Source organism: Ischnura elegans, chromosome 2, assembly GCF_921293095.1.
Source record: "Ischnura elegans chromosome 2, ioIscEleg1.1, whole genome shotgun sequence".
NCBI classification, from domain to species: Eukaryota; Metazoa; Arthropoda; class Insecta; order Odonata; family Coenagrionidae; genus Ischnura; species Ischnura elegans.
This window is the reverse complement of record NC_060247.1, coordinates 48,512,447-48,527,126: the sequence shown is the minus strand read 5'-3', so window position 1 is coordinate 48,527,126 and position 14,680 is coordinate 48,512,447. Positions and strand designations below refer to the sequence as shown.

At 38.8% G+C, this 14,680-nt stretch overlaps 1 protein-coding gene and 1 long non-coding RNA gene across 6 annotated transcripts in view; both read right to left on the bottom strand.

The window, feature by feature from the left end:
- Positions 1 to 14,680, bottom strand: part of LOC124174223 (myelin regulatory factor-like) — a 95,197-nt gene that overhangs the window by 31,022 nt on the left and 49,495 nt on the right. Inside the window, exon 2 of the mRNA XM_046553318.1 lies at positions 13,577 to 13,670. Within this exon, the coding sequence (XP_046409274.1) occupies positions 13,577 to 13,670 (94 nt within the window). The remainder of the gene's footprint in view (positions 1 to 13,576; positions 13,671 to 14,680) is intronic.
- LOC124153684 lies at positions 248 to 3,679 on the bottom strand. 5 transcript variants are annotated; one of them, XR_006863730.1, is made up of 7 exons: positions 3,350 to 3,679; positions 3,146 to 3,269; positions 2,687 to 2,907; positions 2,229 to 2,426; positions 1,716 to 2,122; positions 1,242 to 1,447; positions 248 to 1,100 (listed from the first exon to the last, which is right to left on the bottom strand). It is a non-coding gene; the product is annotated as an uncharacterized LOC124153684 (long non-coding RNA). The 5 variants fall into 5 exon arrangements; XR_006863728.1 differs by lacking the exon at positions 3,146 to 3,269 and having other exon boundaries at positions 1,716 to 2,133; XR_006863727.1 differs by lacking the exon at positions 3,146 to 3,269.

Sequence of the window (14,680 nt, the reverse complement as noted above, 5' to 3'; positions counted from 1 at the left end):
ACTCCAATATCAAGATAAAGAATCAACAAATATTAGTTATACATCATTAATTGTACAGTAGGGGTTGAGGTCTTAACAGAAACTTGCATTCAACTTCGTTGAGACTTGACTTAATTTATTTTCAAATTTTCTATTGCAGCAGGTTCTGACGGGCAAGGGAATATTTTAAAAGTTGTATCTGACATAATATATTGAATTCTTATTCCGAGCATAGAGGCATGAAATGCAATAGCAACCCTGGTGTGCACATTTTAATGTGGCCTCTCCTTTTAGTCATCAACTTCCTAATTGCCATGGAACACAGCGATTTTATACTAGGACATTCACATTCATGCTTGTGGTGACAGTGAACATCAGCACATGGTAATTAGGTAATGTTATTCTTAAAGAAGTCTTCTTCATATAATTTACACATTCACTTGTTCACTGCCATAGCAAGCGTGATTATGAATGCCATAATATGAACTTGCTATTTTATCTGACAATAAGGAAGCAGATCACTGCAACAAGCGCACCCTAGCATTTCTACAGCATTTTATGCCTCCATATATGGAATAAGATTAACCTTCGCCACTTCACCAATGGAGCTGTTTAAGGGTAGGGCATTCTGTAGTAATTAAGTTAGGTTCAATTGGAAAAAACGAACTAAAATTAATTTATTTCAACTATATGAAAGGCTATTGAACTAAACTTGGACCTATTCCTACCAGCATTTGGCATTCTGAAAATCATAAAAAAATATGGCATTTAAGAAGGCAAAGAAACATTCCTACTCTCCCCTTGTGAGACAAAGATCCAGGAGTATTAATGGCATATCTGGCTGTGCCTGTCATAACAGTGATCATATGCTGACCTCACCTTATCCCACAATCATGTTATGAGATAACAAGCCAAACTGCCCTTCCACACTAGCAGGTTCTGAGATAGGCAAATTGGAAGAATAATGCTTCTTCAAGATCCCTTTCCAGCTGCCTTTCAGAACACTTTCTCGTTTCTTATTCCAATTCTTTGTTTTGTATTTTGAGGCCTGGAATCATTCCCTGATGCTTGTTTTCATGCTGATTGTATCAAATCAGGCTCATTTTTGGCTTTTACATTCTCTGCAAAGTAATTATAATTGGATTAGATGTTACTCTGACACACTTAAAAGCATTTCTATTTACTAAAGCTTTTTTCATTCAACTCTATTCCAAGATATGGGAAGAGTAAATCAAAAGCACCAATGATTACAAAATACTCACCAAATATGACATTTATAATGGAGCTAAAATGCACTTCAAAGGCAATCATATTTTCTGAGTGGCCCTTCAAAGAGAGAGACAGCCAACTCATTCTATATTAGGGAAGAACACATGTCGTTGACAGTTTTTTAAAGTCCAGTCCCCCTTTGATAGTTCTGACTACACTTAAATATGATGTTCGAAGATCTTTCCTTCATGAAACAAATCTGAAAAATGAGATGACCAGACAATTAATTATCTATGGTAATTGCTTAGTACCATTGGACATATCGGTATAAAATGTTTAAATTTCTCAGTACATCCCAGTGTAATTAACTTTGTTATCATAAAATTAAATATCAACAAGGAGGTAATGATGGCACCATAGCTTAAGTTTCATGACTCAAAGTGATAATCTATAAACAGTACCATGAGCATATCAATACTAAGGTGGCTATGAAGTCAAACAGTTGACAATTTAAGTGAAATACCAACCAAATACTCTTCTTTCAGGCTCTTTCCCAGCAAACAATAGCAGTTAAAATTCTCAGGAGTTGCACCGGGTAAGGTCTTCCATTTTCCTTCAAACGTTTCAACAAGCAACTCACCCATTGTCTTCAGGGATTCAGAAATCACACGATTTGGGAATCCAACCTTGGATTCCTGAATCCCCAAAGACGATGGGTGAGTTGCTTGTGGAAACGTTGGGAGGAGATATGGAGAGCCTAACTTGGTGCAAATCCCGAGAAATCTTCATCCCTACCCCTGAACTCATTGGGTGCACCAGGTTCTAACAATTGGACTTCACTGATTCTTCAGAAACACACTGCAATTCTATAGAGAAGTTTCAGGCTCCTTTACTCCAACATTGTTTGATGAATCTTTAAGTGCAACCTTCCCTTCTTAGGAGGCACTCATGCAACAGAAAACAGAACAGATAAGCTTTACACTTATATGTGCACATGCTAAAGCACTCAAAAGAGCAAATTATTAAGTGCAAATATTTACCTGGTGATGGTGGTTTCAGTATCCTATCATCATCAGTCTCCATTGATGAAGAATTACTTATATTTGGATACTTTCAATTCTTTTTTGTCCTTTTCCTTTCCCAGTCTTTTTAAATTTCAGCAACAAAAAAATGCCTCCACATCTGAATCTTCGCAAGTAGCCATCTCTGTTCAATAGCAATGGCTGCCACAACAGTCTCTGGAAGATAATTATATTACAATGTCACCATTTGCCACACATGTCAAAGCATGCACTCAATGTCAAAATTAACTAAAATAAAAAAATTAATACTTGGCTTAGCAAACTAGTAACATGTACATTGTACATCCAAGTCAGTGCTCTCACACATACCATGAAACAACCCCTATGAATACATTTAAACAGCACCCTGCTCTTGCAAGTCGAAAATTTTAATCCTCATTTTTAACTAAATAAAACAAATATTGTCCCTAACTCACCAAATGGTGCATGCAGAACTTCACGCCCATGATATCTCATTCATCACTGAGTTGAGAGCCATTTTATGACCTGTGATACTGAAGACCAGTTATAGCTCTCATTGGGGTAATATTCAATAACCTTATCTGCCTCCAATTTCACCCATGACTACGTAACAGCCTGCACTGTGAGGCCAGTACATTTTTCATGTGGAAGAAATATTACCACAAGCCAAGGCATCCTGAAAAAAGTGGGGAAAAAACATGACTATGAGGAGTCACTCTTCAGTTACTAAAACACATGAGATCATAAAATTCCATTGAAAGCAAAGTTAATTATTGTAAATAATGGCTAGTTAAGAATGATGCATTAAATGATTGTATACTCCAGTAACTGAGGAAAAATCTCACAGCAATTCCACTAAATTTTGGTCCTAAATTCGAAATTTCAAGGGTGTTGGACAGGGGGTGACTTCTCACCAAAATGCAGTAAATACTGCACTCCACGGAAAGAAAACTGAAGTGTTCCATTGTGAACCAACAAACGCGCAGCAAGAGCACTCACCAGACATCCATCAATCCATTCAACAGAAACACAACAGAACTAATGCAATGGTAATGAAAACATAAGTGTACTGTTAACGAATTTCACAATGAACGACAGTAAACTGTGTCTAGACTTACCTTTCATAGACATAGAGTCATGGTGGAATACGGTGGTTGAACCCTCGAAGAGACTTCTAACTTGCACTGCCCTTCCCAAAGTCAAAAAAACTTCTTATAACCACCGAACACTGTTTCTCACTATGATCACAATTTAACAGGAGTTGAAATCACTCGCGAAAACTTACGTTAGCGAAAATTACAAACGAAAATTCACGTCAGTGAAAATTACGAATACAATACGGCTAAAGTACGACGGGTGGATATGATGATCGGATATGAAGATGAAATTAAATGAAAAGTGAAAATGGAGAAGCTGAAACCACGTTAAGTTTGATGGATGAAGTTATTGAACAAATTATGTGAAAATGAAAGTTATTGAAAAAAGCTATTTAAAGGTTTAGTGAACCATAACCGTCCTTCGACTATTCAAACAGAAGAAAAGCATCGCGACGAACTTAAAGCACGAATTCACAACATCAACAAATTTACTAATTGTAAGATGCCATGATGGTGTTCACGGTGGCGGCGGATAACGGATTCTTCCGTTCTTCCCGAAGTGCATTTCGCGTTGCGCGCATGATGGTCTCGGATGGCCTCGGTCGTGAGCAGACGATATGATTGAGTCTTAAATTTCACATAAAGGAAGGAATCGTAATGGTACAACATCGAATTATCAATCGTATTTAAGTAATATCACTTCAATGATAACGAATATCCAGAGATCCATCAACCTTGAGAGACATTTATATTATAATATCTCAATCTTTTTCCATCGCCACCGGCGAGTGACTTGGAGACATATTAATTAATTAATCCACAAAATCGTCGAATAAATACCACTTATCCCATAAAACACATTATGCAAAGTTAATTGCGTAAGTCGTTAAACATTTTATTTACAGCAGATCGTTAATTAGAGCGAATGAATTCACATAAAATAGGATATGAACCAGCCGTCCAAACTGAGCAACTTCACGGCAACGCGTTGCCGTCATGTTGCTATCATCCACGGCGCAACGTCAAAGGATAAACTGTAGCCGCCTCGTTGCCTTGGACGTTTACATAAACGTCGGAGAGTGTGCTAGCTGGGGTCTTAGGGCCAATATTGCTTCCCTTGTGCCTTTGTTTTTTTCTGAATCCAAATTGGTCCTCATCCAAGTACTCTTCTGCTTTTCGTTCTATTCTTCTATAGATGATCCTTGTCAGTATCTTTGACGCATGTGTAGTAAGGCTTATGGTCCTAAAATCTTCGCACTTCTCCGCTCTTTTCTTCTTAGGAATAGGGATTATAATGTTCCTCTCGAAATCCTTTGGTATCTCACCTGTCGTACACATCTCACAAAGGTTTTTGTATAGCTGGTTCAACGTCTTCTGTCCTGAATTTTCTATTAGTTCTGCAGGAATGTCATCAATGCCAGACGCTTTATTTATCCTGAGGTCTCTTACAGCCGCATCAAATTCCGATCTTAAAATTGGGGCTCCCATGTCATCGGCATCCACTTCCCTCTCGTTTTCGATAGCATTCGTTCTGAGGCGACTTCCTTTGTACAAATCTTCCAGATATTCCTTCCATCTCTTCCCTTTTTCTTCGTTTTCAATCAATAGTTCTCCGTTTTTGTCCCTAAGGGTATTACATCTTATGCCCCTTTCCTTAAAGTGGTTCCTCACTATCCTATAAGCGGCCTCTACTTTTCAATGTTTGAGATAGTTTTGCACGTCTTCGCAAATGCTTTTCATCCACGTTTCTCTAGCCTTCCGCGCTTTACGACATATTTCGTTCCTTATTCTCTTGTAACCATTCTATCCTTCCTCTGTTTTCGCAGCCTTGTATTTTCTTCTTTCTTCAATGAGATCTAGTACTTCCTGCGTGATCCATGGTTTTTTCATAACGACTCTTCTTTTACATCTACATCTACATCTACATATTACCCTGCGAGCCACCTCTAGGGTGTTTGGCAGGGGGTGATCAATCACCAGCATGCAGCATGCATTTGGACTCCCACATGCACACCACACCGTCCAAGAAACGTCCCGTATAATAACAAACTATACTACTATATGCTGTTAGAAATAGAATATAGAATAGAAATTCAGAAACATGCAGTAAGTTTTACATAGGTTAGTAGGCTACACTACAAGTCATGCAATCTATTTACGCGTTCTATTGCTGCCGTTATAATCTCTTATTGATCGTGGAAAAAATGACATTCGGAATCTGTCTGTTCTGCAATCTATCTCTCTTATTTTATTTATATGATCTGATCTTCCGTAGTACGTTGGCGTCCGCAAGATATGGTTAACTTCGTCAGAAAAGACACTGCTCTTGAATTTATCTAAAAGGTTTAGTCTATTTTTCAATCTACGGTCCGACAGAGATTCCCATCCGAGTTTATGTAAGAGGTCAGTTACACTAACAAGACTATCGTAACGACCTTTCACATACCTGGCAGCTCTTCTTTGCACGCGTTCTAACTCTGTTATTAAGCCTTTTTCATGAGGGTCCCAAACACTGGCAGCGTATTCCAAATGTGGTCTAACGAGGGAAAAGTAGCTAATTTCTCTCACTTTGTCGTCGCACTTTCCTAATATTCTTTTAACAAAACCCATTTTACGATTAGCTTGACCGGTTATTTCTCGAATATGTTTATTCCACGATAGATCATTATTGAGTCTAACCCCTAGATATTTCACAGATTCAACTGCCTTTAACTGCGCGCCCCGAATGACATAGTTACGCTGTAGGGAGTTATTCTTCTTCCAGAAATTCATTACGACGCATTTTTCCAAATTTAATTCTAACTGCCAAGCATCGCACCAAGCTTGGATAGCAGCAAGGTCATTCGTTAGTTCATCTATATCTTTGCTGGAACGAATTTCTCTGTAAACTACAGCGTCGTCTGCAAATAATCGTAACTTACTCTGCACTACTTCGCCAATGTCGTTTATATAAAGAAGGAATAGGAGTGGGCCAATGACACTACCCTGAGGAACGCCAGAAGTCACTCTAACCTCATTGGAGACTGCACCGTCTAATACTACTCTTTGGACGCGGTCGCTCAAAAATTCTCTAATCCAGGAAATGACATCTTCGTCTAGACCATAAGATTTCAGTTTTAATATTAACTTTCCGTGGGGTACTTTATCAAATGCCTTTTTGAAATCAAGAAAAATCGCGTCTACTGGAATGTTGTCTTCCCCGGAGACTAAAATATCGTGGGCGAAAAGCGCTAACTGAGTTTCGCACGATCTGCTTTTCCTGAATCCATGTTGATTTCCCATTAATAAGTTTTGCGCGTCTAGGTGTTTCATTACCGAGCTGACTACGATGTGTTCAAGGACTTTGCAAGAGATGGACGTTAAAGATATCGGCCTGTAATTAGATGGCTGTTCCTTGTCTCCACTTTTAAATATTGGCGTTACATTAGCGATTTTCCAGTCATTAGGTACTTCGTGTTGCTTGATGGATTTACTGAATATTAACTGCAAGTAGGGGGCAAGTTCTGAGGCTAGTTCTTTATATACGCGAGAAGGGATTTCGTCTGGACCAGGTGATTTATTTGGACTAAGCGATTTCAATATATTTTCTATTCCGAGCGTACTAATGTCAATAGCTGGCATCTTATGTAGACAGGGATTGTCATCGGTCTCGGGTGAGTTTTCGGAAGGCTCCGTGAACACGCTCTTAAAGTAGGAATTTAATAAATTGGCTTTATCGTAACTGCTTGTCAACACATCTCCATTGTCGTTTCTCAGCGAACATACGGTAGATCGTTTACCTTGAACTTCCCTAACATATGACCAAAATGCTTTTGGGTTATCCTGTAACTGCTCTACTAGTGTTTTTCTTTTAAAATTCGTGAACGCATTCCTGAACGCTTCCTTCGTGGCGGCTTTAGTCATCCTATATTTTTTAATTATTAGCTCGCGTTCATTAGCGGATAAATCCGTGCTGACATTTTTCATTTTAGCATGACACGCTCTCTGTCGCCTCAATGATTTTCTCACTTCCGCGTCGTACCATCTCGGTTCGCTGCCTTCTTTTACTATTTTACTAGGGATGTAGCTATTTATTCCCGAAGTTACGAGCGAAAGAAAAGCTTTCCAAGTATTCTCTACATTTAACTTTAATACTGATTCTTGAAAGTCGGGGAAAGCATTTTTCATATGACTCTTAAACCCATCAAAATTAGCTCTTTTAAAAATGAAAACTTTACGCTCTTTTTTAAAGTTTACAGCGGTATTTAGAGAACTTCCAAGAACTTCCTCAGCTGCCGCCTGCAGACCACTTCTAATGGTTTTCCAACTCTCTTCCATTGGTTTGTTGGTCGTATCCTCCCCTATTTTATTTTCTACAGCCTCTTTAAAAGCCAGTTGTTCTAGGATTCTACCTAGAAAACTTAAGAGAAAGTTAAAAGAATTCAACTTAGGGACTTTATTTACCTTTCAAATGTATTCCATAGAAAATTTGTCAAATTTCACTCCACGGAAATGGTATAATACAGCCAAAATTGTCCTCCAGATGGCCCCTTCTCGAATTATGACCCGGAGAATTTGGAAGCGAGTTCCACTCGGCACCTTGACCAGAGCTTAAGATGTTGTGTACAATTTTGTAAATGGACTAAATAAATTAATTGGCTACAGGTCCTTTATTGCCGTAAATTTTATAAACCATTGACATAGTTAAAAAAGGGATGAGCATCGTACATTAACATAATACACTGGAGAAATCGTTAAACGAATAAGGATTTATACCGCCCTTACGCCATGAAAAATGAAAAGAATATCTCGTCAACACAATTCAGAAACTTAGGTTGTGCTCTCCAAGTCGATTTTATGCGAATAAAGAGGGTAAAAATTTGTCTTGCATGACTTTTAAAAACTGTTCCCACTTAAACTCGGCTCCAAAACACTAATGGACATAAGTATGGGCTACGAGCAATGATTTCATGCGCAAACAATTTGTGAATCAACCCTTCAGATTTCCTCATAAAACTGAACCAAAATGCACAAAGCGTTCCTAAAAGGGTTTCCGGACGGGAATTAGCAATTATTTAAACCACCCCTTGGTTGAAAAGCATACATTCATCTTTGTCCTTGTTCTAGAAGAGTTTAAAAAATATTCAAGAGTCAGTTTTTGGCACGAGAATAGGAAAAACACTCCCCATTACTGCCCCAGATAATCGCCCTCGTCGAGTGCAATTATTCTTGAACGCGGCTTTCCCTCATCAACCGAAATTTCCTTTGCGCAACTCGACGGTAAAAGTCCCTTTTCGTCGAGAGCACGAGAGTGAATTCGTGATTTCTTGAAAATGCGGAGGTAGAGGATACATTAAAAAAGAAAAAGTTTTTCCTTCCCGTCTCCCGCAATAGAGACATGGGAAGTGGAGTTGCGATCGAAAGAAAAAAAATATAATGAGTCGGACATTTTGACTGAGCATTCGCTTTTGTGGCGATAAGGATCCTGCACTACTACCCCTCCCCTGTTTGCAGAGAGTTCCTCGTTTCTCCAACCAAAAATGACCGTGTGGAGAACGACAGTAGGGGGGCGTGGCAGGTAGAGAGAGATCAGAGGGGAGATAAGGCCCCCTCTACCGGTGGAGGAAGGAAGCGTTTAGGGGTGGAAATGGAGAGATAGCATCGCGGAAGAGGGAGAGAGTTATTTTAACAGCCACGCGTGGTCATGATTTGCTTCGTCCACTCCCCAACTCCTCCCCTACCCTCCCCTCCTCCCCCTCCACACACCCCTCCTCCTCATTCTACGTTTCAACCGAGAATCACTGACAATGGGCACGCGCTCGTGTTCAGCCGGTTCATGAAAGCAAAACAGGGGCGGACTAAAGGTAGTTGCTTTTTGAGGGGGGAGGGGTTCTTTGCTTTCCGGAGCGACTTGGTGATATGCAATACGTATCTGCGACAGTACGTTTGAGGCCTGATATGCGTAGACAAGCGACTTTTAGATAGATATTCATTACTTGTTTTTAAATATTGCTAAGCTGAAGAGATAAAAACATTGATTGAAGAGCCGCATTAAAGGCTGTCATTTTTTATTTTTTTTCAGAAATTACGGGGGAGAGCGGCCCCACCTTTGTCCACCACTAAATCAAACTTATCCGACCTCATACTCAGAACGCAAAACACGAAGTTGGCTGCCAGTTAATATCCTTGTCTTCTGGGAACAATGAGGACACTAACTCAGACACAAATTCGTGAGCCATTAAAAGAATTCGGTGCATATGAGGGAAAGATAATTTATAACGACAAAACTCCACCCTATACATTCTTTCGCACGTTTAAAATAAGAAAACTTGAAATTGGCCGCTCGCTTTTTATGAGTTGGTGACGTCATTATAGCTCTGATATTTACTCATTCAAGAACGACCATTGATTGAGGGAAGGAATTCCTCACTATCGTGTGACGAACAACAAACCATGGGAGACCGATTCGAGCTTTAGGTGTAGCTGAGATGCGTTGACCGACTCCGCATGATTGCGTGACGTCATCAACTGATCTGCGAATGGTGTAAGCCAGTCGATTTTTAGCCGCGAATAGCTCATGCGACATGCGACGTCATGCGACGGAACGAGAAACGGTAAATGCAAGGGTTTATCTATTTTTCAAACTCTATCACAGTCGATATAAAAAAAATGGTGAACATCCTCACACTCGAGCTAATAATGGTGAATCAAGGGAACGGGGAAAAATAACCCCCATAATCCAAAAGGTTTTTTTGTCATTTACCGAGGCTGATGCTTTACGACAAAATGGCTTCCCTGCAGAAGGGCTGGATTCTAGTTCTGGTGAGGTGAATCGTTTTAATATTACGTTACAATGTTATATAGACAGTCATTCAAGCAAATAATCCTTTCTATAACTAATGTTTGCATATGGAAAAACGATGACCTCTTTCTCCGATGTCTCTTTCCGGAGGGATGTTATGCCGGCTAAAAGTGAATTTATCCTGATGCTGGGTTTTTCTTCCTCCACTATGTCAACTCCGAGTCCTTTTACCTTCCAGTTGCGAAGTTGCGATTGGCGCGCAACGAGCTAGACGTGTATTAGAGGATTAACGAAAAGCCATTTAAATGTGAGCATTAATGACTCGTATTCTTCGATTCGTGAGAATGAGTATAGGCACTGTACCAACATAGGTGATCAAAATCTGCCAAGAGTTGACATCATCTAACGCTTCCGAACACCTTACAAATTTGTCTCAAGGAAAGGTTCAACAAAACTTATGCCAACAATATTTTAAAAAATAATGGCCACCACACGGATTTTGAGTTAAAAAAATGAGTCAAAATGAAAATAATACAGCTGAGTTAACTGCAACGAAATACTTACGATGATGAGTAAAATTTTGTTGCATCGCAAAATACAGTAGACTTATCACATGGCTTTAAGCGGTCGGAAGATCTTTGCAATCTTCACGTGCCGTCAACTGGAACCTTGGGAGTAACGCAATGCTAATGCGATCAATCGCTGCTCTCGAAGATGCGATCATGCTCTCTTCCTGCGTCATCAATATTGCGAAATTTGCATTTATATTGATTCCATGGTCTATTTCATATTTTAATCGATGAGGTAGCCCCAAATAAGAATAAGTCAGAAGACAGACAGACAGAATAAGTCCGTAAGAAGCGGTCAGTAAATTCATTTTTATGCACATGTTAGAAAGCATGGGCCTCCATTCGGTAATCAGCGACCATATCGAATGAGAATAATATAAAAATATATAAATAACATTTTTATAAAAACCACATTTTGTTAAAAATAAGAAAATAACTGCCGACGGCCTCTTAAATTATTGAAAATTTCAAAGTGGTTGGTGAGAAAGTAAAATAAGTTTTAGAAGAATATTTCTGATATCAAAAACGAAAAACGTGGTCCGCATGTAAGATTACATTTGCTTTCGCTGGGAGACAAATCTGATGTATATTGATCACCAACTACTAATTTTAAAATCTCACATGTGTACCATATACAATCATATAGCCATCTACCATCGATAATTTCAAGCCGCTCTGGGTTGTTCAAGATATGAAACGGATTGCAATTTTACCACTTCTTTCCACCGGTTTTACTCTTGTCATCGGATACAATGAGAAGAAAAATGGATGTTTAGATGCATCGGAAGAAAAACTTTATCAATAGGCTTTTAGGTTTTCAGATTTTGTTGGGTATTGAAGCCTTAAAAGTTCAGAAATTATTACTAATGATGTCGCGTCGTTGGATTCACGGCGCTGGGATTTTTCGCAATTTTCTTCCTATCATAGCCGGAGTTCTTTTATTCCCGGAGTTTGTTTGAATAGGAAATAACAGTGATATTCTTTTCATAATTTTTAACAGCTGTTTTTTCTACCGATTGTTAACGATAATATAGCTTATAATCTTCTACTCGGTATTTTTTTCTGTTTGCTGTCGTAGTACATTCCTATAGCGGTCCTGATTATGGTTATTTTCAAATAGATGTCATAATATCCAATACATCTGGCGTTAAATATATTTTCAGGTATATTTGATGAAAAATTTAAGCCATATTTACAATCCACAAATAATCTTATTTTTGATACTTTTCTACTTATAATTCGAGTGATTTTTCTATTGAAAATGCTTAATTAACAACACATTCTCACACGTTGTGCTTTTAATAGTGTACAGAACGAGTTCCAACATGTGAATAACTAATTGAAGATATAAAAAAGAATGGCCAATGAATTTTCTACCCACCATGATTGCTGTAACATTTTTCAACTCATGTTTCAGTTACTAACACAAAGTAACAACAAAATAGTCCCTATAGAAAGTAGCCAACTCAACTTTTTATGTGCGAAGAGGTATCTGATCCCCTTGAATGGCCATTATGACGCGTACTACGCAAGCAGGAAGTATCAGCATTGAATACTGTGAGTCTATACCAGGGGATCGTCTCAGAAAACCCTAGAGTTCCCTAGGAAAATTAAACTATAGGGCTCCATCCACAACTAATTGGAATGCATTCTCATACACAAGCGGAACGGAATATATACCTAAAATACCATTTAAGAACTATCGATGACTATAGAAGAACAAAATAATTAATGTAACCCAATGATCGCTACAATTAAGAAAATGGGAGGGATCGCTACAATTAAGAAAACTACAGCACATATGGACGTTGCCAGAAAATTTTTCGTGAAAGATATGAAAATGGGGTAATATTTAGCAAATATACTTCAATTATATACCAAAAGTTAATTATTTTCATTAGCAAATATACCAATTGATCACAACAATTTCCAGCGTTTAAAAAATGATTAAATTAAAAATTTCCACGGAACACTATGATTACATGCGAATACATATTGTGATCACTCGATACCGCGGATTTAGATTGCTTTGGTATTCATTTAACTGTAACTGCATAGGCAATCTTTTATACCTAATGTTTTAAGAGCCGGAAATTTTTTTCGGGAATGATGTAGTCTCCTACTGGCTCGTTGAAAAATGGCATTTAAGTGTTGATAGTTTTGCTGGGACCACGGTCGTATAGGGTTCGTAGAGTGGGATGGAATCAAAAAATAGGCGGCACAACTTAATAAATGACGCTTTTCGAGGGAGGATATTAGCATGACAGTAGGTACTCACAAATGACTCGCAATCAATGAATCGGAAGCCAATTGCCATATAAATTCGCCATTGTCTAGACACAGGAATGAAAACGTGACAAATCTTTGTGAAGAGCAGCGGTTTTAAGTTATCTGGAAAAACCGTACAGATTAATTATCTGCTGAGGCTATTGGAATATTCACTTTATTACGTTTTCAGCCCACCATGCGTCGTGCTGATGACCATGGTTGGGATCATGGGCATGGCCTGAATGAGGCTCTACTGTAGCTGGTCCATTATTTAAATTAATGGACTCACAGTATGATTCCGATATGTGCGGCTAGCTGATAATACGTCATTATTACCACCCAAGAAGATCTTTTCTCTCTTCGATCATGAATGACACGACGATTACTACCAATAGTTGTATTTTTTCAGTACGATAAGGTAATATTCTAGTCACTTAGTGTTGAAGTAGCTCATAGAGTGATCGGCTAAGGTACCCAAAAGGACCAACCTTGAATCCATGGGGTATCAGAGAACTACCCTTTTCCAATCGCTAATAAGGCGCGACAAGAGTGCATGCTAGAGTCGTCCCCCTTAAGGCTTCGGAGCGGCGTGCATAATGAGGTACACGTGTTCGGCCGGTGCGTACTCACTTGTTAGCGGCGTTGTCATCGTCGTTGATGAAGTCCTCGAGCTGGCTGAAGTCGAGCGCTTCATTGTCAATCCCACCGACGAAGTCGCCGCGACCTGCGAAGGAGAAAAAGGAGAAGTTGAGAAATGGCGGGAAGCAAGATATCACGAATACACAATCTGGATTTTGGACATCGGTTCATAGACGATCAGAGGTACAGTCACTTTCAAAAGACGGTCCCCACGGCTAGCGCGAGCAACTACGTTTTCCGCCGAGCTCGAACCTCGGGTGTTGCCTATGACTTCTGTGCCTTGAAGGGACAGTTTGACTTACACTCAGCGTCCGCATAAGTCCTACCGAGGCATTCTTCACTATTCCGAAATTCTTCCCGACTTCCCTGACTCTCAGTGCCAGAACACAAGGCGAAGCATACGTTCTCAGTAACGCAATACCCACCCTGATTGTATTGTGAGATAAATGGTCTGAGTAGTCTGCTTTGTACTCAAAAATACCGAGATGTATCAGCGCCTCAATGCACATGTAAAGAAGAAACGAAAATCGGAATTCATGTCTGAAAGGGTGTTCTAAAAGTTGCCTACAAAATAAACTTATAGATTATCGCTTTAACATATTATTACCAAACACCATCGATGCATATTGCTCTATTTTTAAGTAAATTAGACACTCCGATGTGCGCATTCATAATTCAATAGCATTTTCTTGGTATAAATATTATCCTACATTTTTCTACGTGTCTCATCACACAAGAAATCAAAAATCCTTATAAGCGCATAAATTATTATGTTTACTTTGGTATGATATTTATTCCAGTCGTTACTAATATTTCCCCAAGCAAATATTTAAATGAATCTTAGTATGTTCCAGGTATCAGTAAGTAATTAACCCACATTTTGAAGTTCATCGAAAGTTCGAATGTATTTATAGTTAATATAATTACATTTTCCATAATTAAGGAAACATCGGAAGAATTAATTAAAGGAAACTTAAAAACAATGAAGAGGCAATCAAAAGAACAAATATTCTCATCCTTTAAATATTTACGATTTCGGACATAGCAGCTACCCAAAAAAGTTCGGCAATTTGACAGGTGTTGGGACCAAAGAGG